General features: G+C 35.2%; 1 protein-coding gene and 1 long non-coding RNA gene across 3 annotated transcripts; one reads left to right on the top strand and one right to left on the bottom strand.

Annotated features, from left to right (window-relative positions):
* Window positions 1-173: 173 nt before the first annotated feature.
* On the bottom strand, window positions 174-11682 carry LOC122833028. The gene is made up of 3 exons (XR_006370925.1): window positions 11506-11682; window positions 11047-11122; window positions 174-1241 (listed from the first exon to the last, which is right to left on the bottom strand). It is a non-coding gene; the product is annotated as an uncharacterized LOC122833028 (long non-coding RNA).
* LOC122833027 (glutamate receptor ionotropic, kainate 1) lies at window positions 1881-23633 on the top strand. Of its 2 annotated transcripts, XM_044120323.1 has the most exons (16): window positions 1881-2290; window positions 9230-9397; window positions 9492-9749; window positions 12692-12873; window positions 13281-13334; window positions 13570-13743; window positions 15041-15184; window positions 16211-16318; window positions 16982-17020; window positions 18101-18214; window positions 18308-18511; window positions 18600-18823; window positions 19116-19234; window positions 19764-19981; window positions 20126-20351; window positions 20974-23633. In XM_044120323.1, the coding sequence occupies exons 1-16, from the start codon at window positions 2206-2208 to the stop codon at window positions 21261-21263; spliced, it is 2607 nt and encodes an 868-aa protein (XP_043976258.1). In that variant the 5' UTR covers window positions 1881-2205; the 3' UTR covers window positions 21264-23633. The 2 variants fall into 2 exon arrangements, with proteins under 2 accessions (XP_043976258.1, XP_043976259.1); XM_044120324.1 differs by lacking the exon at window positions 16982-17020.
* The last annotated feature ends 2055 nt before the right edge of the window (window positions 23634-25688 follow it).

The following is a 25688-nucleotide window of genomic DNA, read 5'->3' as shown; positions in this document are numbered from 1 at the left end:
GATTTTAGTTTCATTCGTAAGTAAACATGATCTATGATATAATTTAATGTATATAGAACTAAGTTTTAGACTGCATACGCAAACTGTGAATTTATGGTTATAATATGAACAGACAATACATTTGACCCAATCAACGTTTATTGGAAAAAACAATCCGTATATTTGCCTCAGACTATGGGGTATAAAATAGACACCAGATGTTTGTATTGATTGCATAAAAATAACATAATCGTTTTAATTGATTACATTAAACTTTTTCTGTTTTATGCCAAGGTCACCAGAATAAATCAATGCCAGAATAAAGAAACAGCACTTTAGACTTGTTTTTGTCTTTTTTTTAGATTCAGAAGATTATGCACAATTCCTTAGTACTTGCTGAAATTGCCTTTTAATATGTACTTTAACATTATACTGTTATACTGTACTATAAAATCATACTGTCAAAAGTAAGTTATTATAACTCTTCTAATAGAAATACAAAAGTATGCAAAAATACAATAATTATGCATCTAGAAACCACCCCTGTACTTCCAAACTTAAACCACTAGATGACACCAAAAGAAAACGATGCGAGCCTGGATACATGGTTTTATATCTCTAAATGTTATGAAACGCGTGTTAGAGGAATACTTCTCTTCATCCACTGTATTCCATGATTATTTTTTGATAGAAACTACACATAAGAGAAATAATTTAGAAATATCAAACAGGTTTATACATTACACAAGTATGTGATGAAATTGTTTTTCTTCTAAATTTGGATTTTTGCCTAAGTCAGAAAATTATGATTTCATCTAACAATTATTTAATTACCCACAGGTTAAATTAAATATATATACCTCATGTATTTGTGTTTTCATCTAATTATATATGAGGCACAAGCATTTTAGCCCTAAGGCTTCAAATATGTATCAGGACCAATGGGTCTAACAAAATTTTTTCTCAAACCACTGTTTTAAGGAATAAAGCAGATTGAAATAAAGTAACACTAACATGTTGCATTTAACTTAAATACGGTGTCATATAAGCAGTCTGAGATAGTTAATCTTATCGGGAGCATCTCCATGCAGTTTGCGGATTAAATTTGCATTTCCATCAGGACTGAAGCAAAGATTTAATCATTCCTCGGTGTACCAAAGCAAAGATGTTGTTGAGGTCGAATGTTGCCAGATTTGAAGTTAATCTTCAGGACGTATCCATGTTTGGAGATCAACGGCTTGGCTGTGCCCTCAATTGAGCGACTGTGTGGGGTGGAGGTGGTGGTAGTGGTGGGGGTATTCAGCATTGTCAAATCAGCCAAAGGCACATGCAGTTAGAGCAGAAACAAGACAGGCTTGATTTCAGAATAAAAGCATTAATGTAAACGCTAAACTAAGCCAGGGTGAATGCAGAGATATTTCTATAATAGTTAGAGTCTTAACATAATTTAAAAAGTAGAGGTAGAAAAAAAAGTTCTAAAAAAATAACCCCGAGCTGAAAATCAAAATAAGTTCCAAATCTGAATATCCGAAAATAAACATCCAAATTTACATCTTCAATTATAAATACACTTTACAAAAAATAGAATAATGTCCACAATTGAGATAAGAATGAAATTAGAGAGCATTCATATTTGGCTGATTTCCAAAATTACATAATACAGATCAGCATTTCAGAAATGTATACTTTGACTTAACTTCTTTAATAAATAAATAAAAATAATTCATAGAAATTGTCTGAAATATTATCTCAAAGCAGAGTTAGGATTTGACTCCTTTTGTATAGTAATATTTTATTCTCTAACTTTTATTTTGAAAATTTCTGACAGAAAGAGTTTTCTATTCTTTCATAATTGACAGAAGGAGCACAGTGCACGGTCCTCCTCCTCCTCCTCCGTCGCAGCTTACAACTCAAGTGTTCACCGGGAAAACATAATAAGAAATTTGCTTTGAGAATGAATCTGAAAAGTAAAAGAATGGAGCCATATAACAGATCCTAGAATGGGAAAAAAAATTTGATGAGTGGCAACTACAGCTATAAACTGTGACACATATGTTTTATCATTGGGATTGTTTTGCTTTTCACAATGTGCGAGGAATGGATGAGGGATGGATTCCAGTTTATTTTCGCCATGGATACAAGGACTGGCAAGTTATCAGCATGAATTACTGAGGACAAAAAAAACAACTTGATCTCAATGTTAAATTCAAATTTGGAGGACTGACCATGGTGAAAAGAACGGGACTGTTATTTTCACTGGTGTATTTTATGGGGGAGCTTTGGCTCACTTCGCAGCAAGTCCTGAGAATTGGTAAGTTATAAAGAGTCATTTTTAAAAGTAATCTCCACTGTGCACTCATTAGCTCTTTTAGTGTATGACTTTTCATTGTTTTTCCAACGAGCCTGGAGGTTGTTCAATAATTTAAAATGTAATAAAGGACATTTTGTGGCATTATTATATTGCATGTTTTATATATGAGGAGAAATGAACAAAAATCAATCATAACACTTACATAAAGACAGATTCTAATTACAGTAAAAAAAAAAATTCTGCTGTCAATAAAATGTGATAAAATTCTGAGCGTTACCTCAGAATTACTAAAGAATTTATATCAGTTAAATATCAATGTTTATGTAAAACACAATGACATTGTAGCATAACTAGCTTTTGTTTGGTATAGATACAGCTGTTGGCTGGTCAATGACATAATTTTTTTATTCAAAATCATGCTAATCCACTTTGGTTTGCCAATGTCCTTCTCTCATTCCTATGCTATCATGTTGACATTATAGCCTGCAGTGAAATGAATGAATTAGTTAATCATCCGTTGAATCTTACAGCATATTCTAGAAAAAAGACAAACATACTTTTGTAGCATAGCAGTGTGAAATAGACAAAACAGAAAAGTGAGCAGCCTTTATACTGAAAACCAGAGCCGGCTCAAGGTTTTAAGCATAATTTAATTTAACAGCATCACTTACCCACCATTACATTGTCCATGATTGTGCTTCTTTTTCTATTACATTCACATTCAAACAGATAAAAATGTAATTACTCAGTTAAGGTGAGAATGAAATGTTTTTCCAGCTCAGAAAAAAAAAGAAAAAATTATTAGCTCAGCTTAAAAGTAGGACTTTGTTAACATGATTTTCAAATTAAGAAGGATTTCACATGTCAGTGAACTAACGACACATTTGGCAATATGTCTTAAGTGTTTTTTGGGGCAAGGGGCTCCAAAGCAACCAAGGGACCCTCAGCTGTTACAGAGTTCACTTGTACCTCAGGCCAGCCCTCCTTCAACCTCTTTTAGCCTCAAGTGGATCCCATTGCTCCTGTTTCATTATTCCTCTTTGATTTCTGATGCAACTCTGCAACAATGAGCTGGTGTTTGCAAGCAAATTAAGGATTGCTACTTCTTTTCTTCTCTGCCATTAGTTTTTTGTTCCTCCCATGGGTTAGAAGATTGCATCATAAATATAGCTTTTTAAAATTTCGACTTCAGGACTCCCTGCTCTCCGCTTTTATTGCCACGGGCACCGCTTGTGTTTTTCTCAATTTCTTTAACTTCTTAAGACTTTAATATTATATAATTGAGGAGTCGCATAACTATCATTGCTATCAGGCCTTCGCTATCATCCTCTTTCTCCAGCTGAGCTCAGTATTGTTAATCTCTCTCAATCGTCTATCATTCTCCGAGGTCACCTAATCTTTGTCATTCTCTGCATGACCCCCACACTTCTTAATCTCCCCCATATGGTGTGTGGCTTGACTCAATTAACGTTTTGCTAACTTGGCAAGTGTTTAGAATATGACCGGCTTTCACTCTTTTCACTGGGCTTGGTAATAATGGTAAATCTTTTCCCCCCAAGCCCTTAAACAACTAATACTAATCTTCTTTATGCAGAAAAGTCTCTTCCCCAAATATGGTACTTAGGCAGCACATGAATCTCATCGCTGGGGAGAGCAGAGGCAGCAGCTCCTGGTTTCCACTTTATTTCCCAATTTAAGATTTATTTTTCTGATGTCTGTGTCTTATGCAGATGACACAAGATTTGCTTATTTATGGGGATAATATTTTTGCTCGTGGGCTTGTGAGCAACTATCTTGTAAACAGAGAAACCTCAGTGCTCCACATCAAACGAGCAAACTAGACTGTTTAGGACCTCCTCCTTCATTCACAGTCTGGCATGAACCCATGCTGGAGTGGTGGCGTTAAAGGGCTGGGGGGGAAGGAGCTCTCACTGGGTAGCAGCCCAGAATGGTGAGGAGAAGAAAAAGACAACACTATGTCATTGTGATTCTGCGCTTAAAAAGACTCCCCTTCAAGAGATATTTCTGAGTCACAAAATCAAATTCATCAAGGTAACCTATAAATTTACGACCAGAGTGATAAAACTCATTGGTATTATAGTTATTTTCTTATAAAAGAAAGGAAAAGAGGTCCATAACAAACACTGCCTAAAGGTTATCAGAATCTGCCAGAAACCAGAGCAGAATCTGTTATCTTAGTGACCTGCTAGCATTCATTATTCGGTCCATTAGCAAACAAATGGAAGGGCAATGATCCTAAATATTATCTATAAAATTATTAATGGCAGCAATAACAGATTTTTCCAGAGCTCATTAATCGTAATACTGTGCAGCAATGTTTAACCTATACTTTGTTTTTGAACATTATTTTTTATTCTTTAGTTTCTAAACAGATAAAGATAGCAAAATACAGCGATAAACAAGTAATTTATTTGACTGCCCCATGTGTCAACACTAAACAGAGAAGGTGAAATATTTACTTCTCATGTTATTTTTCTTAGTACACATAATGAATATTAGTCTATTGTGACAGTTTATAAAAAAGACATTAAAAATTGTAGGTATTATGATTGTCTTTTTATGTTGCAGCTTTTGGGACAAAACTCTGTGCATCAATCAACAGGTCAAAACTGTAATCTGACTACTTTTCCTTTATCAGCTTTGCTGGGTGAAAAGGACAAATTCTGAATAATCTGACTATTTCCATTTGTTAAATACATTTAACAAAAGGAAATCTATAAATACATTAAGTCGCAGCATTTAATTTGATTTACATCAAATTTGTATCAGATAAAATACAAATTTTAATAATAAGCTTCTGTTAGTTATTCAAAAAAAAAATTGAATAATCGGCTGACAAAATTGTTGCACCAAAATGAACAATTCTACTCTATTGCAAAATGTATAGAAGTCATGCCATGTAGCTAAAACCTTAAATTGGGTCATGGAAATATGTTTCACAGTTTCTTTTTATCCCGCATGCAACCAAATTCCTATCATACATTCAATGATTTGCATCTACTCCGCACAAATCATTTTAAAATCAAAAGCCGCGCTGAACAAGTTGGACAGATTAGTTATAGTGTCACTCATTCTTCATATCAGTCACAATCTTTTAATGACTACACATTTATTTGGATTGTATTTGCTTATTGTAACTTCTGTAAGCTTGTTTGAGTCTGTTGGTGGTATGAAGGATTTCTACTACACAGATAAATAATTTCTACTGTAGTTTGCACCAACGTATTTTAAAGCTAACCAATTTCCAGATATGGAAAACTATTTTTGAATCACTTTTGCATATTATAAATATTCTCTCCAGAAGTCAGGGGCAATCATGAAAAGCCTTTGCGGACAACGTTTACCCAGTCTCATTGGAGAGCATTTGTCGTAGCCTAAAGCAGAGACAAACATAATTATTATTGGTTGATACAAGCAGAATAATTTGCATAGTCTAATAATCGAAAGCTCCAAGTTCTCACCACCATGCATGTATAAGCTCATTTGAAAATAGTTTTTCACAATACAAGAGGAACTTGTATTAGATGTTGCCATCTAATGTTCATGATGTGTGTCATCCTAGATATTAGGTTTTTTGCAGAGAACATTTTCTGCATATGTGCTGATGTGGAACAGGGTTGATTTCTTAGCCCAACACTCCTCATGTTCAGGATAAATAACCATGGCTCTTAATCTTCTCTTTTGCACTCTTCAAATCCAGAAACTCATTACACTTAGCAAAAAAGCTAAAGTTCTTGACTCAAGCGGAAATGAAGGAAAAATAATTTACGTTCTCTCTCTGTGCCTTTCCACTGAGCTTCAGCGAAGAAATGAAAACAGGAAAACAAATCAGATACATTTGTCCTTTGTTGACAACAAAAGTATATGAAAATGTTCAGGCCTTTATAATTATTGTTGTGTCATCAATATTGTTTGGCAATCAATGTTTTGTTATAAATAAGACATTTTTGGCTAAAATGTAAGGGAGATTCTTTAAATGAGGATTGCAATTAAAAAATGTGAATGAACATATTTGAATAGCAGCATTTATTTTCACTCCTTGCTAATAATGGATGCTTTTTAAAGTGCTCAAATATGAGGAAAAATCCTGTTGTGGGACTGCCACTTGGATTGTTTTGTTTCTGGAGCGATAATAAAGCTGCAGCCTTGGCACACATGGCTAACAAAATGGAGCAGATGGTCAAGAACAGGCCTATTTCCTGTTTTACACATATGAAAAACCATCTCAGGAGTATGCTCCCACATTTCACTTAGAGGATGATAGGCATCGCACGTATTGTGAGAATTGTATATTCCAGTGGACAGAGAATTAAGGATTTTAACAGTTCCCAGCAGCTGCTCTCTGAGGCTTGGTGACCATAATTAGGATTGGCACTTTCAAGCATGCTTTTAGTGAACAGGGAGTCTGGACAAGGGTCTCTCAGTTTGGGGTTCCAGGCTATGCTACACCGAAGAAAAAGGTCATTCACAATCAGGGTCTCAAGGGGAGCTTTTTTAAAGGACTCTCTCCTTCCAAAATCAATTACAATTTCACAGGCAATTCTTCAAAGAGTGTTCAACAGGGCAATGACCTATTACGTCTGTGTCCTCTGCATTAAAGTCAGGCTAGTTTCAACATCAAAACTGAATCTTTATTATCTGAGGTTATTCTGAAAAATAATTACAAGCTGACAATTCTGAACTTTGCTAACTTTAAATTACCATATTTTACTCTCTGTTTTATTAATATAAATGTGTCACTTTGTGGAGAATGAATATAATAGTTTTATGTGAGAGTCTTATGTCTTTAAGATTAAAATTAAGAAAATCAAACCTTCAGACTCTCAAACAATTGGAAAATAGTGGGCCACCAATATTAGTAAGGTTTAGGAACTACAGCCAGTTACAAACAATTTAAATCTTCCAAAAACACTTAATATGAACAGAGGAAACAGTTTCCAGTGGAAGCTAATATCAGTCTTCCATATCGCCACTCATGGGGGAATTGCCAATTAGTACCAAGGAAAATAAATAGAATCCCAAGATTGGTTGCTTTGCAAAACATCAGCCAACAGCAAGTCAACTAGCATTGTGCCTAACTATGCCAACTTTCTCAGTTGTATTTTCTTTTGCATATTTCTGATATGCTCTACAAAAAATTCCACAAATAATTTGGAGTTACATTCCACGAAAAAGCCCACGCCTTCAGAATCTACCCACTTACTATCTACCAGAATCTACCTAAACTCTTTTATAGGCTAGGCCTCACAATACTCACAAAGCTGTCCTTATGCTTGTTAATTATTTACCTTTATGTTACCACAACTTTTCCTTCCACTTACTTTTCCATTTTTATATAGTTTTTTTGGAAAACTGTCAAATGAGGAGTATTTTCCATGATTGTGTAAGCCATAACATAATATTTATAAACCTTTTCAAGTTTGTGAGCTTTTTTTTTTTTTTTTTTTTTTTTTTTTGAGTCTTGTGTAATATTTTGACTTTCTGGGAAACAATTTGATTTTTATTAATTGTAAGCCATAACAATCAACTGAAATAAGCAAATAAACTATAATACTCTGTATGTGATGATTCTATATTGAATTACTGAAATAAATCTACTTTTCAATGCACTTCTAGAGATGTATCTCTAGTGTCTTTTCATAAATCTCACCTCGAAAGGCCTATATGTTTTAAAATAATTCACTAACAAGAAGTGGTGACAATTCAACATTTCCCTGGCCTTAATCTCAATGTTCTTCATGAGCTTTTTTATCTACATATTTTATGTAGTACTCATGCCTGGCCGGAGTTACGTATGTGTATACTGCCAGCTGTGCCAGGGCAGCCATGTTTCTGGGGCAGCAGGCTGGATTAAGATTTGGACAGTTTTCAGAATGATTTTTTTTCCCCCAAACACTGGAACAACCCCCTCCTCCCTGAGGCAGAGGAGCGCACAGTCACAGTTGATGAAAGATAACTCTGCAGAAAATAAAGAAGACAATGTGGATGTCAATTAAGTAAAGAAATAATATTTAGTGTTTACAAATTGTGATGATGTAAATATATTTAGAATGTTTTTATTGGGGGGATAGAGGGAGTGCAGTCTTTCAGTGGTTTTTATACTGAAAGATCCAGAGTAAAGTTTCTGTCTCTTTAAAGTGTTCATTATGGCTAGAGATGCACTGATCTGTTTTTTTAACTGGTTTGCCATCTCTGGTTTTGTAAACCTTTGCTGATGTTATGAAATACTTTTTTTTTAAAGAAAATTCAATCCAATCCAGCCATTTTTTAGAAGCATTCCATTAATATATGAAACAGCAGTCTTTGTATACATTTCCAAAGGGGAATAAGCGTCCCTTCAATGAGTCTGAGATTCCTACAATGCTGCCAACATGTCTAAATTCAGTATGTACCATAACAGGAAGAAATGTTATGCTTAAATGGATGAAAAAGTAATATTGCTGTTATATGTATATCTTATACTTTATATGTATGTATATGCAAAGATTCCAAACTTTACAATCTCGAATGTTGTCCTAGTGCTGGAGATGTTAACCTCCAAGATGTTTTCTCTCTTCCACTGGACTGCAAAAAAATTTATCTTTTGGTACATCGACCTTATCCAATCCTTTGATACTGTTTTGAAAGCTATTGTGTCAGTTTGTGAAAATCAGGTTATGTAAATAAGCTCACGTCATGAAGGGTCAAGCTCTGAGCCGAATGAAACTAAATCCAGTCATCTCTTGCAGGACTCTTAGTAGGTATTACATGGCAGAAATAAACATGACACTGAACTAATGCAATTGTGAGAATTCAATTCAAACTGAGGGAAAAAACAAACACAATGGTACGAAATGTAAATACTGTGTAGGTAACAATGGTGAGATATACCTAATAAGATTTTCGTAAGGTTCTCAACCTATATTTTCTCTCTTACAGGGGGCATCTTTGAGACCCTTGAAAATGAACCAATTAGCGTTGAAGAACTGGCCTTTAAATTTGCTGTAACTAACATAAACAGGAACCGGACCTTAATGCCAAACACCACGCTGACCTACGACATCCAGAGAATAAATCTATTCGACAGTTTTGAAGCCTCCAGAAGAGGTAAGGATCGTTCGCTCCCTACTCATTTTACAGTTTAGGCAGAACTATGAATTTGACCCTGATGGCTATTTGTTTGTTCCATGTGTTCCTCCAGCATGTGACCAGTTGGCTCTGGGAGTTGGCGCTGTGTTTGGTCCATCTCACAGCTCATCTGTCAGTGCTGTTCAGTCTATCTGCAACGCACTGGAAGTCCCTCACATCCAGACCCGATGGAAACACCCCTCAGTGGACAACAAAGATAGCTTCTACATTAACCTCCACCCTGAATACGCCTCCATCAGCAGAGCTGTGTTAGACATAGTGCAGTTCTACAAGTGGAAAGCAGTCACTGTGGTCTATGAGGATGCGACTGGTGAGTCAAAAGGACATATGCACAAAAATAAGAGGTATGAAAATGTTTTTCATACCTCTTGTACTTTTTAACATTGTGGTATATTACAACCACAAACGTTGATGCATTTCATTTGGATTTTATGCAATAGACAAAGTAGCACAGTTGTCAAGTTAAAGAAAAATGGTCAATGGTTTTAATTTTTTTGTCAATCTGAAATGTGCATTTCTACTCAACCACAACACCTAAATAAAGTCAATTCCAACAAATTGTCTTTGGAAATTGCAGAGGTGGTAAACCTCTGAGATGAACTAATAGGACAACCCTGGAAGGAAACCTGACAGAGACTGCAAAAGTCCTGAGCTTAAGGCAAATGTGTTCAGTTTCTACCAGGATGACGATGCTAAACATGCAACCATATCCACAAAGGAATGGTTTACAATAAAGCATACACATGTATTGGTGTGATCTGGTGAAATCTAGCTGTGGACCTGTGAGCTGATATCAGTCGATATAGGTAATTTTAGTTAACATTTTTTTTTAAATACTGGAAAAAAGGTTTGTGAAGTAATTTTGTTAAAATATTTTGTTCCTATTGTTATTTTCTGTACAAAATAAATAAAATATCAAAATAATAAAATGCATGTAAATGCAATGGATGGTTGTCATATACTAATTCATTTCCTATTTATTAATTGTTTATGTACTTTTATTATTATTTATTGACTTATAATACAAATAAGAGAGGGGGAAAAAAGAGAAAACAATTCCTAAACAGTTACTCTAGGTTTTATTAATGGTCTTTTCAGGTTATGTTTGAAACAAAAGAATATTCCAAAATAAAACAAAAATCTATATTTTTGGTCGTTATTTAAAATCTGAATTACACTAACCCACTTTAAACAGTTATTATGTACTCTAAAAATACAGGAAACAGCAAAATGATTTAACTGATCCCCACAGGTCTCAGGAATAATCTACAGATTTATAACAAGATAGAATAATTGGCTACTGTCATATGCAACTGTACAATCAAACTTATCACAACTTAAAAGGCAACACATCGCTCTCCAGCTGTAACACTCTGAACCCGCAGGCTTTCATTGTGAGTGACTGCACTCCACTGTCACAGACATTTGTCACTCACCAGCAGACCACAAAAGCACAACTAAAAAAAACCGATTGCACATAAATCAAGGAGAAATACAGCATCTCTTCATAGGGAATAAAAGTAGGTACTAGAAATAAAGATGAAATGTTTAAACTCCATCCTGCATTACACAACACAAAGATAAAGCAAACAAAACAGCTTACCTACCTTTAAAATAAACAGCTTACTTTTCAAACGCTGTTTCCCGGCATTTCGTGGAATTGTCGGTGTCCAAAATGTGCTTCTGAAAATAATCACAAAGACAATTTTCACATTTTTCTATCAGCTTGTAAGCAATCTTAAATTTTTTTCTGCACAACTCCTAATCATAATGGGCTTATTCTAAACCACTTTTACAAACGAAACCCACTTTTTCACACTTTTACCAGAAAATAGTATTAATTTATTAATTCGAATGCAGTAAAGTTACTTTTGTAGTTTCCCCTCGTGTCCACCAGAGGGAGACGAAGTAATTATACCGAAATTAACATAACAATTTAAATAGAAGGACGCAAAACGATAGCGAAAGTCGCATAATTTATTTAAATATTTTCATAAGGTGGAATTTACAGGCATATTTCAGTTGATACGAACAAGTTTTTATCTCAAAATCAACCAAGAACTTACCAAAGTGGAAGTCCAACATTCTCCATTCTTCGACAACTTTCTAATGCTACAAAAAAGAATAGCAATTAGCTGTATAACGGTCAACAATTGCAATAAAAAGACATTCTTTATGGCTTTACTTGTACAAAAAACGGATTGTATTGATATCATTTTAATTTGAATTTACCCATTGTAATGCTAACCAAACAAAACTAATCAAGAAACAGACTCCAAACATCGACTTCCTTTACTGTGTGATTCCAAACGTAAATTTCCTATCACTGCCCCCTAGAGGTCATCCCAAAGACCTGCAATAATACAATCGGTCAAAGTTATTACTTGACAAATAGACCAAAAAGAACGGTAGTTTACAATCAAATTAGATGTTAGCATCTGCTAATTTGCACGGGATTGTTAAACAAATAGAAATATGTTTGTTTTAGAAAGGTGTCATCATTGCTGTTGTGCTCTAGGACCAAACTGACACCAAATAAAATGGGCTGCATTTCTTTGGGTCACTGTTTTATTATATTTCTCTCACATTCATATTGCAGCAGTCTTGGTACTCTCAAGAAATGTAGCCTTTCTGGAAAACTAGAAAGGAAAAAGCCAATCTTTCATGTACTGTGAAACATGTGAGTGGTACTATAATACTAACTTGATTCTATTCCTCAGACATGTAACTGAGGCAAAGGTTTATCTTTCATCAGAATAATAACTCTAAGCATACACCAAAAGCTTGAAACAGTGCTTAGTTTAGAGCATACTGATTTGTTAGAATGGCCCAGTCATACTCCAGACCGAAATCCAATGGAGAATATGTGGCAAGACTTAAAAATTAATGTTCACAGGTGCTCTCCATCTACTCTGGCTGAGTTTGAGCCATTTTGCAAAGAGAAATGGGCAACAACAGTCTTTAGATGTAGAAAGCTGGCAGAGACATAATTAAAGGCTTACAGCTGTAAATACCAATGCCCAACTATGTTTTTTCCGGATTCTGTTTGTAAAAATGACATGCAAAATATGTGTATTCTTTGTTTCTCTGTTCAACAAAATATGACACATTGTGTTGGACTGTAACTCCTGATAAGATATAGAAAAGTGAATTGTAGGGCACCACAGGATAGATAAATATTATTTACTTCTTGGTTTAGTGCCACTGAAATGTGTATAGTCCAATAATAGTGGTCTGCTGTTTAATTTAAAGGTCTGATTCGTTTGCAAGAGTTGATCAAAGCTCCATCCAGATATACAATCAAAATCAAGATCCGGCAGCTGCCATCAGGAAGCAAAGATGCCCGACCCCTGCTGAAAGAAATGAAGAAGGGGAAGGAGTTCTTTGTCATCTTTGACTGCTCTTACCAAACATCAGCTGACGTCCTAAAGCAGGTAATCAAGTTTTACAGATAGACAGGCTACAGATATAAGTTTTATTTAACATTCTCAAATATAAGTGACATGTGTTGCTGTGGTTTTGGGTTTAACCACAGCAACACACTTGCTGAGCAAGATTAGTCTAATTCTACTCAGAAATCCTACTTCCTACTTCCAATCCAGGAAGAGACATTGCACAGATTAATTGGAAAAGAACAAATTTATGACATTTACTCACTGGGATTCATGTTAATTCAAACTATCCAAATAGCACAAAATGAATCAAAGTAAATGAATGCATGATCAAAATTGTGGTTTGGGTTTGATCTAAAAAGTAAAAAAGACTATGTTTTATTCTCACTTCATCCCTGTAAAAAGTGTAACTAAAGGGAAAACTGAACACTGTCTTTATATCTGTTTAGATCCTGTCTATGGGAATGATGACTGAATATTATCACTACTTCTTCACCACATTGGTAAGAAAAAAATTGTCCATAAATGACCTGATGTATGGCAAAGCTTTGTTTTATGGTTATTAAAGCTAACGTTCCGGGCGAGAGGCGGGGTTAAAGTGAAACATATTATATAAATTAGTTACACAGAAATTAATGTTTGAAAGCCTTTAGTTAAAGAAAACATGACATTTTTCAATTCAACTTAATGCACATTGTATTGATTCTTAACTTTTGACCCAGTTGTTGAATTTTACAGGACCTGTTCGCTCTTGACCTGGAGCCTTACCGCTACAGTGGGGTCAACATGACGGGATTTAGGTTGCTAAACGTGGACAATCCTAGAGTGGCTTCGGTGTTGGAGAGGTGGGCCATGGAGCGACTGCAGGCTCCCTCCAAAGTCGAGACTGGAATGATGGAAGGAATGATGACTGTAAGTTTAACCTGGCATACAAATCTGGGTAGAAGCCTACAGACATTCAACATATACATGGGAATAACATTTGTTACTGGCCTGATTTATTAGAACAGTTTACTTTCCCTGATTAGGATCAATGATTGTGTATTTAAATATATGCTTAGATCCCACACATATTCAATAAATGCTTCTCAGCAAGTTACAGGGACATCACACAATTTTGTAGCCTGATAAAACCACCACCACCACAGTTGACACATGCAAATGTTTTAACTGTGATACAGTATTTGATTATTTTTTTAAATTATTTTTCATAGTGGGAAATATTTGTCTTATCTGATCTTTAACATTTTCTCCAGAAGACATTTGGCTTATCCACGTAGGCAGTTTTGATGATACTGATTTCAGAGTGGAAGGCATACGGACAACTTGCCTACCCTTTCTAACTAAGTTCCTTTCTTCTGATCAAATAGTTAAAACATGGACCTAACTGGCTGTTCTAACAGGACAATGACTCCAGACACATAAAAACAGATTTTTAAATGGATAAAAAAGGTTAACATTCAACTACCAACTGGCCTGCCCAAATCCCCACCTTAACCGTACTGAAAAATTGAAAATTGTACTTTTATTTAAAAGTCAAACCTGTGCCAGAAAACCAATCAATTTAAAAGCACTCTACTACAAATGCCAAAAAATGTGATCCATTATCCAGCCAGAATTATACCAAATGCTTGTTGATGCCAAAAAGAAATATGTGGTTGAAATCCACACATTTGTGGAGGGTTTGTATATATTTAAGACTCTTCTACAGAGGATTTGTAGATTAGAGAACATGTGTAGTAAATGCAAACATGTGCCCCTCAGGTCTAGCTATACTTTAAAGAAAATCAACAACAGCCTAAATATAATAAGCTATTCGTGCTCAGGAAGACTGTTTTGACCAGAGATATATTTGAAGTCTATTTTCAAGACCAGATTACAGAAAAAAACTATAATATGAAGCACCCTGGGGCTCTCAGCAATTAATCAGGATAAAGAAAAAGTCATTTTGCACAATATCTTTTTGAGATTAATTTCATTTTATTTCATGCAGTGGATGCAACAGGTCTCTGACGGTGTGTACAGTGTGAAAATTGAACACCAAACTGTGCTCACCGTGAGTGATTGTGGTTTTCTGTGTGATTGCATCTGATTCAAAGAACCACATGAGGCCGTGCACATGCATCAACAGTCCTGACGTGATAAGTGCACGGCATGCGATTTGTGATCCCGCAGATGGATTATGATGATGGATATGTTTCTCTTCCAGACGGAGGCGGCTCTGATGTATGATGCTGTTTACATGGTGGCTGCTGCCTCACAACGCACCTCACAGATCACCGTCAGCTCCCTGCAGTGCCACCGACACAAACCCTGGCGCTTCGGATCGCGCTTCATGAACCTGCTGAAGGACGTGAGTTATCTCTGTCCATCCATCCATCCATCCATCCATCCATCCATCCATCCATCCATCCATCCATCCATCCATCCATCCATCCATCCATCCATCCATCCATCCATCCATCCATCCATCCATCCATCCTCCAATCAATTTTATTGCTTAAAGTACTTCGATTAAAACTAAATAAAAACAACCACCCTTTCCTCTTCTTAACCTGTCTTTACATTGATAATTGGGACAGTATATTATCTTGTTGTCCTTACTCTATTCAATATTATTTTAAAAAATTTCCCACATGATTTAAGACCAGATGATACAACCACTATGAGACAAATATAATTAAAGAATGTTTTAAGAACATCCTGTCTATCTTGTGGTAATCGTGACAATTTAACGGTAGAAGCCAGACTTCTCATGTCAATTAAAATGTATTAAATGAAACATGATATGGCCGTCTATTGTTTAATCCAAGGTTGTTTTTTTTTATTTATTTTATTTTTTATTTTTATTAATTAGCTTTTCATTTGTAAGTGGGAATATAAAACTGATCAAGAACAAACCAAAGCAACTATTTGGTGTTTTTTTACATAAAAAATTGTTTTAGAAGTTTATTTATTTCTCTATAGCTTCATTGCTCCAAGTTCAGTCCAGAACTTGAAAATAATTTCATCCTAAACACCATCAAACATTGTATGTGTAACAGTTGATTCTTCTGAAGAACTCTCATAAAGGACAATCCTGTAAAGACCTCCAATAAATCAGAATAATATTGAAAAGTTATTTTATTTCAGAAATCTTTTCACTAAGTAAAAAATGATGTAGATTAATTATACACATATCAATTTTTGAAAACATTTATTTCTTCCAGAAGAAATAAATGCTTTATTAAAATACAGTACATTTGTTCAATGTGGTTCTCTGCTTAATTATTAATTCTCTAAAAAATATTCTCAGATTTTTTTTCTGGGCTTGATTTTTCAGTTATTCATAAAACAAAAGAGAAACTGTTTGTGTTTTCTGTCCTCTCTTTTACCTCAGACACAATGGGACGGTTTGACAGGACAAATCGCCATTAACAAGACAGAAGGTCTGCGCAAAGAATTTGATTTAGATGTGATCAGCCTAAAGGAAGATGGCTTGGAGAAGGTGAACCCTCTGAAACGTACTGTTAGTGATCAACACTGGCATTTTTCAAAGTTTTAAATCGCACGGCTTTTCTCTCTATCCAAGTCATATTTTCATTTGTATCAAATTATTCTTGTCTAACATTAAGACCTTGTTGATGATCTAAGACAAAAAGACAAAAACAAAAGAAATCTAGAAATACTTTGCCACAGCACACTTTATAAAAAAAAATTAGGTTATTAACTGACACTATGACAACAACACATTTGTCTCTGATTACTAATATTATTTCAACAGGTTTTCAACCATTTTTTTGCTCAGTAAAAATTTAATGAAAACATAGACCTTAATATGTCGTGTTTAAAATATAATTCACATGAAGAAATTTGTCAAATATTTTTATACCGTAATGCAAATAATTGAACCTTTCAGATTTTTTGACCTTCCTTTAAGCTCACTAAAATAGTACACTACATTATGGCAGTGTAGTAAGAGGTTTGTTATCTGCAAATGGAATAATAACACCTAAAAGCTTTTAGGCAAGTTCAAACAATTAAAAATGAAAAATTACATTAGAACTAATTGAAAACTTACCTTGAAGTTAGAATTAACATCCATTGTTGTATTCAGAGTTAAGCACAGGGCTCTGTGATAAATTTCTTTTCTCCTTATTATTTTTGCAAGTCAATGACGGGCAGCCGCCTGCATAAAGTGTGGAAAAAGGTCTGTATTTTAGCTGCCTTGGCAGGCTAAAATATTAATAATACTTAATGATTATCCCTGTGCTTTCTGTGATGTTTTCTCTTTTTCATAAAAAGATTTGGGGAACTGGTGGAAAGAAATGTTTAACATTTCTGCTCTGGCTGTTTTGTTCCTAGTTATTTTGTTCTGTTTCCTTCCCTGTATTTTTCAATTTGCAAAAAAATCCAAACCTTTCCTTCTGGTGTATTTTTATTTATTCTCTTGCTAACAGCATCTATTCTGGTCAGAAGTTTTCACTCATTCATCATGGGGATTAATGTCACAATAATTCAATAACTGTCCTTTTCCCTCAAGGGGTGGGAGGTAATTATTTAACAGCTGTGGTGATTAAAAAAACCAACAATATTGAGTGCAGACATTTAAATTTATTATAATGTTTTTCTAATCTAAAAAGGGACAAAACTATATATTTAGGCACAAACACACACCCCATTTAATATTTGGCTAAATGTAGCTTTGTTAGTTTAAACCTCTAACATTCACTTTTAGAGACAATCAACAAGCTGGCTGTCATTTAAATTGTTATGTTTTGCAGCTATGAACCCAGCTTTTTAGTGCTTACATTTTCAACTGAGTAGAGGTCAGGATCCTCTCAAAAGATTAATGTTGCTTTTTTTCCAATAATTTTAATGCCCTCCTGCCTCTCTCCTGACCCCCTAATATTAGGTTAATTATCACTTAGCTTGCCCTAAAGGAACCACAAGCTTTTTTCAGGTCAGAAGTATGCTAATGGCTATAATTGTGACCACATGTTTTAGAGAAAATCCACATCAACAGGAACATAATAACTTTACTGTTGTATGCAGTGTGATAATTACACCCTAAAGAAAGAACAGGTCAAAATAAATAATTGAAAACTCAAAATCAAAATAGGATTCATGCTGAAAATACATGTTTAAAATTCTGTCTGGAATTCCACTGTATCTGTACGTGTTTCTGTTTTCTCCTGCGTGGTTTTCCCTGATTGTGTGTTAGTTGATTTAGTTATACATCATGGCTCTTCTTTTGGTTTAGTTGTTTTTGTTTTCTTCTTCTTTACAGATTGGTATCTGGAACTCCCAGACAGGCCTTAATTTAACAGAAACCAACAGGGACTCCTCCACAAATGTCACAGATTCGATGGCCAACAGGACCCTCATTGTCACTACTATTCTGGTAGGAACAGAATAAAGTTTATCACTAGGTAACATTTGATTACCATAAGAATCTTTCAAACTAAAGTAGTGCATCCCTTGTGTCCATTACCAGGAAAATCCTTATGTCATGTATAAAAAATCAGACAAGCCACTATATGGGAATGACCGCTTTGAAGGTTACTGCCTTGACCTACTCAAAGAGCTCTCAAACATTTTGGGCTTCTCCTATGAGGTAAAACTGGTGTCAGATGGAAAATACGGAGCACAGAATGACAAGGGAGAGTGGAACGGCATGGTGCGTGAACTTATTGATCATGTGAGTATTACTCTATTATATCTTTTCCTATAGGAATGACAAAAGGTCTGTAACATTACCTGAATGTGCAGCTTTTCTTTGTTCCCAGGTGGCTGACCTCGCTGTGGCCCCTCTCACCATTACCTACGTCAGGGAAAAGGTGATAGACTTCTCCAAGCCCTTCATGACATTAGGAATCAGCATCCTCTACCACAAACCAAATGGCACAAATCCTGGAGTGTTTTCCTTTCTCAACCCACTCTCTCCTGATATCTGGATGTATGTGTTACTGGCATGCCTCGGAGTCAGCTGTGTGCTGTTTGTCATCGCCAGGTATTCTTACACAAGTCTGAAAAGAAATCAGTTAATTTATGAGTTCAGTTTTATCCTAATTATTCAAATTCAAAATGTTTTTTTCACACAGTGATGCACAAATGGACAAAGAAGCACAATTTTGTATGGTTACAGCATTTTTAGAGATATAATCATGAGGATGCAACCAATATCCAACTGGCATATAATTTAGCAATGGGATGTTTCACTAAACAATAAAGGATCAGAGTAAATGTAAGTTTTGTGGTTGCTTTGTGTTGTATTTCATTCTGTTTTAATTTATGATCTCCAGGTTCACTCCTTATGAATGGTACAACCCTCACCCCTGCAATCCAGACTCAGATGTGGTTGAAAACAACTTTACCCTAATCAACAGTGTCTGGTTTGGAGTTGGAGCACTTATGCAGCAAGGTATGCTTATTAATGTTTTTGATATACAGCACACTTCACACAGTACAGTGTGCAGTGGAGTAGTTGGTAGCACTGTTAAATTGTTTCAAGAAGGCCCTGGAATCAAATCTTAACATGGCTTTTTTCCGCAAAGATGTTTTCCCCGTGGGTTCTTTCTCAGTACTCCGGCTTCTTCCCACTGTCCAAAAAAAAACCAAAAAAAAAACATATTAGGTTATTTGGTATGAAATTGCGAATTAATTACTCACAAAGATATGTGAGATCTCCTAAACACTATGTTTTGCCCTGTATCATTGCTCTTCCCTAGACTTTTAAAAACGAAATTGCGGAATTGCATTTCTGCAAAACATAATCATTTGATAAAGCTTTTTGCATATCTGTAAGTGGGCCAATGAGTTTGGAGGGAACTGCATGATATTTTTAATGTAGTTTTCACAGCAAAACCACCTGGAGTTTCTGCTAAAACTCCAGGTTTCATCACTGTTTTAATTGTGGATGGATGATCTAATATGTCTTACTATTCCACCAGGGTCTGAATTAATGCCTAAGGCTCTTTCAACAAGGATAGTAGGAGGAATATGGTGGTTCTTCACACTGATCATAATCTCCTCATACACTGCCAATCTGGCTGCGTTCCTCACTGTGGAGAGAATGGACTCACCGATTGACTCTGCAGATGACTTGGCCAAGCAAACAAAGATAGAGTATGGTGCAGTGCGAGATGGGTCCACCATGACCTTTTTCAAGGTACATTTTTATATATGCTAAAACTTATTGTGACAGATGTGTCTAGATACATAAAGTTAAGTACAGCAGCTGGGTAGTTTATTGTTGAAATGAATGTGACATGTTTGCTCCCTCGTACACAAATTGTAATTTTGTTTTTAACAGAAATCTAAGATCTCAACTTATGAGAAAATGTGGGCATTTATGAGCAGCCGGAAAAACACAGCTTTGGTGAAAAACAACCGGGAAGGGATTCAGCGGGTCCTCACCACAGACTATGCTCTTCTGATGGAGTCTACCAGCATCGAGTATATCAGCCAGCGCAACTGCAACCTCACGCAAATTGGAGGCTTGATAGATTCTAAGGGCTACGGTGTGGGAACTCCAATTGGTAAGACAGCAGACTAATAACACCTGTAAGAAAAAGAACACTAACACATTGCTGTTGTGAAAGGAATAATATTTAAAGTTGCTTCTAAATAAAGATCTGTAAAGTGTGGTGTGCTTACATATTTAGACTTATAGTAACCCTATGAATTAAGGTTAGCCTTCAAAAGTCACCGAATGAGCAACTGGAGTCCACCTAGATGTAATTTCATCTCAGTATAAATACCATTTGAAGCTCTATGATGTTTTTCAGACATGTTGTAATACACCATCACCATGTTGAAACATGGTATTGACAGCAGCATGTGATATGGATGCTAACTGAATTAAAGGCCGATTCTACAAAGTATTAAATTAGGTGAGCTGAATGTAAATGCAGATCAAGTATTTCTGATTTTATGATATATATGATATATATGATATACATTTGGACATCATCACACATATTCCTTTGACTTCAAAATTACGCGCTGCTATGTGTTGGTTCATGAACTTTGTGTTTGTAACACGACAAAATGTGACAAGTTTTCAAGGTTATGAAAAGTTCTATAGAACATTTGTCCAATAAACAGTATTATGCAAAGTAAAGCATTATATCAGCATAATTCTGCTGTGTTCTGCTCCAGGCTCCCCTTACCGGGATAAGGTCACCATCGCCATCTTGCAGCTTCAGGAAGAAGGAAAGTTGCATATGATGAAGGAGAAATGGTGGAGAGGGAATGGGTGTCCAGAGGAGGACAGCAAAGAGGCCAGTGCTTTGGGTGTGGAGAACATAGGAGGAATCTTTATAGTGTTGGCAGCCGGACTAGTCCTCTCAGTTTTTGTTGCAATTGGAGAATTTATTTACAAATCCAGAAAAAACTTGGACATTGAGGAGGTGAGTGTTGGCCAGTGTGAGTGGCACAACAAATATTAACATAATATGGGACTCAAAGACTTTAATGCACCTGCTATAACTTTGTGTTATCATATTCTTTTGCAGGACTTTGGTTATAAGAAAGCCAATAATAAAAAATATAAGTCCAATTAAACCTAGACTTAAAAACTGCATTGCTACAATCAAAGAATATGTTTTTAACAATGTTTTAGTAGTTTTTAACGTAGCGAACACAAAGATGTTAGTCTTGATTGAAAGTTTTTATTAGAATCCCTTTATCTGAAAACAAATCATATGAGTTGTGTTACTTGACTATCTGGGCTGGCCATATTTTTTGGAATGCAATGTAACATTGTTCTGCATGTCAGAAGCATTATTGTTATGCTGTCACATTTCGTCTGAAGTGAGAGGCTTGAGAACATTTTATTTCTGCCATAGTAGCTTCAAATATTGTGTGTTTGGGAGGATTTAAATCTTAGCGCATCATTGCACAGAAATGAACTTATTCGTTGACTGTTGTTTTCAAACTGTTTATGAATGATTGTTCAGTGAAATACTTGTTCATGAAGTTGGTTTACATTTTTTTGTCTAATATGAAGTTTATGAACATGCCTATTCAAGATTTGTTGTGTTGAAATTGATTTGGGATGACTAAAGTTGTATGAGAACGTTACACCTTTTAATATTCGACTTTTTTTGTTTCATTTTTTACGAATAAGAGGTATTAATACAAAACTCTAATAGGTATGTATGTGTGTTGGATACTCATCTTGTTGAATGCTCAAATGACAAGCTATTTTCATATTGCTGGCAAAATACACCAGATTTGCATTCAAAATGTCCTGGTGTTTCAAAGAATCCTTGATCCTACACACTCTAACAACATTCACTGGGTCTTTGGAAGAGAAACAAACAAACCAACAACATCACAGATCTGTCACTGCACTTATCAGATAATTTCTCAAATATTCCACCTTTGCTTTACAACAGATTTAGTTTCAGGAAAGCTTAATATTAAATAGTAATCACTTCAGACATTATCCAGAAATTAATGGGAAAGTAATCTGTATGTTTTCATAAAACCTGGAATTCTCAAAAAACAAAACAAAAAAAAAACAACAACAACAGAGGATCTAAACAGTTTCCCTGAAAGTTGCTGGTGATTTGGGGGAAGGAAAAGAAAAGGGGAAAAATCAACTCCTTGTGGTGTTGGATAGAACTAAAGCAGGTCAGAGAAAAACAAATGAACCCAGTTTTCCAGCTAGGGAAATCTGAAATGTTTGCAAATGTTTTGTGGTGCATTGTCAAACTTGTGATTAAAAGAATGCTGCCATTTAGAAATACATTAGACATTTAACCTTATTTTCAACCTGTCACCTTTAATCCATCTGAAAATTTCCTGTGTTAAGTCAGTCTGTTAGGAAGGTAACCTACATTTTTTTCATTGCTTAAATAGTTTTTAAAGCATGAAAATACAGAGATTTGTGTGAAAAAAATAATACTACTCTCAGGATCTTGGTAATCAAGATACATCAGGCATAGGCATGAAGAGAAGACAAATTCCATCCAATGGGCAATCAGAATATTAATTCATAACACCTGAAACATTATAGGCAACCAAATAATGTGTTCAAGCTTTTCTTTGCAATCATAACATTGGACAGATGAAAGTTTTGCTGCTGATTCCAATTTAATATAATCTGTAGCTCTTAGTTCAATGAGCAGAATTGGCAGTAAGCATCTTGACTCCCCCAAATGAATGAAATATCCTGATCAAGAATAAACCTGGTTTTAGAACTGCTGTACTGTTTCTACCAGTTTTTGAAGATTTCTGTTTGCATTAACTGGCAATTAATTGCCAGCTAATGCAAACAAAAATCCGGCATAGGCATAAAGAGCAGTCAACTTTTTCCAGCTGAATACAAAATATTTGTGTATGTTACATTTGGAAAGGAAATAACAATAAGGCGACATTTTCTTCTGTGGAAACATAAAACCATCAAGTTATTTTCGAATCAAGAAAAAACAACAACAAAAAAAACATTATCTGTATGGCTTCTTGCGTTTCCCCAAAAACTTTTGAAACTTTGTCATGTTAAATAATCTCAACTCCTGCAATCACTTCTAAGAAATGCTTCACTTATATTCTCTTTAATTTGTTCATGTAGTGTTCACAGTGTAACCGGGATGATTGTCATGTCTAAACACCAACTAGAGTGTAATTTGTCACACTTCAAGCAGCTGTTAATCTGACTGTTGCATATCAGGCTTCTAGCTAACTAGGGTCAGCATGTCCCCTGCTTTCTCTCATTTCTCTTTGAGATTACAGTATTATGGACCTCATTTATATAATCTTGTGAATGGGGCACAGCCCCACCATCAAACTTAAGTTCAAAGTCACTTCGGTATGTAATCAGCGAGCACACAGTAGTTCAGCGGCTTAAGACTTTGTGAGGAGGTCATGGATCTTAAACTGGGATTGATTCAAGTATTGTGTCATTTTATAGTATCTTGACCCATGCTGGAGAAATGTTCATGTTATAAATTTGCACAGTTCACTGTTTATTTCTTTATTGTGAGGAATAGCAAGAACTAATGTACTTTAATTTGTTTAATATTTATTATTTATATCAATATTAATTACAGAATTCCTGTGCATTATTGCAAAGTCTAAAAAAGTGTAGATTTACTAATAGCTTTTTTCTCTCTGAGTGGTTTTTCAGTTAATGTCTGTATAGGATTCTATTCATTGTGTGGTCAATGATACTCTTACCAGCTTCAATCAGCATCTTCACAATTTCCTTTGCCTTTGTTGTGGTGGTACTTGACAAGCTAACTGCCAGTGTGAAGGAAAAGGTAAGAGTGTTATTCTTACATTACAATTTTGGTCACGTTGGCATCTTTGCTAGGTAGAAATGGTGCAATAAATAAAGTAAGCATATAAAAAAAAACTTCCTTTTGGTATATCTTCACAAAAAATCAGCTTGAACCTTATTTAACAGTATGTCACATTGAAAGGTATTTATTTATTGTTATTATAACCTTTTTATATTTTTTTAACAAACTTTTACTTTCTTACTTCCATCACTTAAAGTCCTAGGTTCAAAGTCTGCTAGAGGTTAAGGATTAGATATACAGAAATTACGGTACTAAGAAAAAAGTAGATTTATCTTTTTAAATAAATATATGTAACAAAAAAAAAATCCTTCAACAATAATTTGAGTCATGTCATAATAATTTTAGAATTTTGCAGCTTGAAATGGTGTAAAGGACAGAAAAAAAACAAACAATGCCAACACAGACAGATCTTTTGGATTTCAGGGTAAAAGGGGAATTTTCGGCTTTGACACAGAAGATTCATCAAGACAGATACAGCAGGCTTTGCATTAATCTCACGATATGACTGTTTAAGGTTCTGGTATTCTGATGAATTCCAGGATTGGGCTTTAACTGCTTTCATTTTGTTTGCTGGTCTTTAATCTTCTAACCCTGCGTTCTTAATCAGAACTCAGAGCAGGTTTTTAATCTTGCATGAATGAGGCCGCGGATTATGGGCTTCTGACCTTCCCATGCTGCACAGCTGCTTCCGCCTCAAATCAAGTCTCTCGTCCCGTATAGCTTGAATCTTACTTTTGCACTACAATGCTCCAAGATCTAAACTGTATTTAAAACACAAACACTGAGCATTAGAGCCCTATTCTTTCTGCGAAGACAATTTTACAAATTCATTTATCCCATGCTGATTTGGAAGTTGCTTTTGTCTATTTTTGAATGATAAAATTCTTTCTTTTTGTTGTTCTATACGCAATGCTTAAACTCGGTAATATATCAGGCAAAGGTTTTTTAAAGTTATTTTACCATCCACAAGTTATAGCCATTACATTTCAACTGATATTAAAAAAAAATTATTATCAGTGGACAAAGGCCTATTGACAAATTTGCAACGACTTTGAATTCAATCTTCTATCACTTTATAATATTACAAAGTTTGAAAAAAAAAATGCTGCCTTTATATCATGTTATGTTATTCCCTCATCAAAAACACACCTGGATGAGATACCTTTTAACGCATGTTTTAGGAATCCTTGACTCTCCCGCAGGAAAACATTTGCGGGTACATAAATGCTTGTGCTCACAAAGTGCTGCCTATTGCCACAAAGCTCCTCATTGGACCTATAATCTCCAGGCAAACTTTCACGTCACAGAGCACTCTTCCCTAACAACTTCCTCACCCAACTCCATCAAACTAGCGGGAGCAGCAGTAAGCAAACATCTGTTGGAACTGCGAGTCTGCTGAGCTCATCATAGAAACTACTTCTGAGTCTAGCACTTTTTTTTTCTCCTCCAGGGGGTCTTTTGTGGGCTCTAGTGTCCCTTATTTGAAAGTAGGCTGACAAGGGGGAAGGAGAGAAGACATGTGGTAAATGTCGACGGGTTCGGGAATCGAACCCGCGACGGCCAAAT

The sequence above is a fragment of the Gambusia affinis genome, linkage group LG06 (assembly GCF_019740435.1).
Source record: "Gambusia affinis linkage group LG06, SWU_Gaff_1.0, whole genome shotgun sequence".
Taxonomy (NCBI): domain Eukaryota; kingdom Metazoa; phylum Chordata; class Actinopteri; order Cyprinodontiformes; family Poeciliidae; genus Gambusia; species Gambusia affinis.
The sequence above is the reverse complement of the archived record's forward strand: the minus strand, read 5'-3'. Positions and strand labels throughout refer to the sequence as shown.

Coding starts and splice junctions, on each gene's coding strand:
- LOC122833027 (XM_044120323.1), top strand. CDS start 2,206: ATGGTGAAAAGAACGGGACTGTTATTTTCACTGGTGTATTTTATGGGG. Junction 9,750..12,691: donor GGTCTATGAGGATGCGACTG/GTGAGTCAAAAG, acceptor TTTAATTTAAAG/GTCTGATTCGTTTGCAAGAG. Junction 13,335..13,569: donor ACTACTTCTTCACCACATTG/GTAAGAAAAAAA, acceptor TGAATTTTACAG/GACCTGTTCGCTCTTGACCT.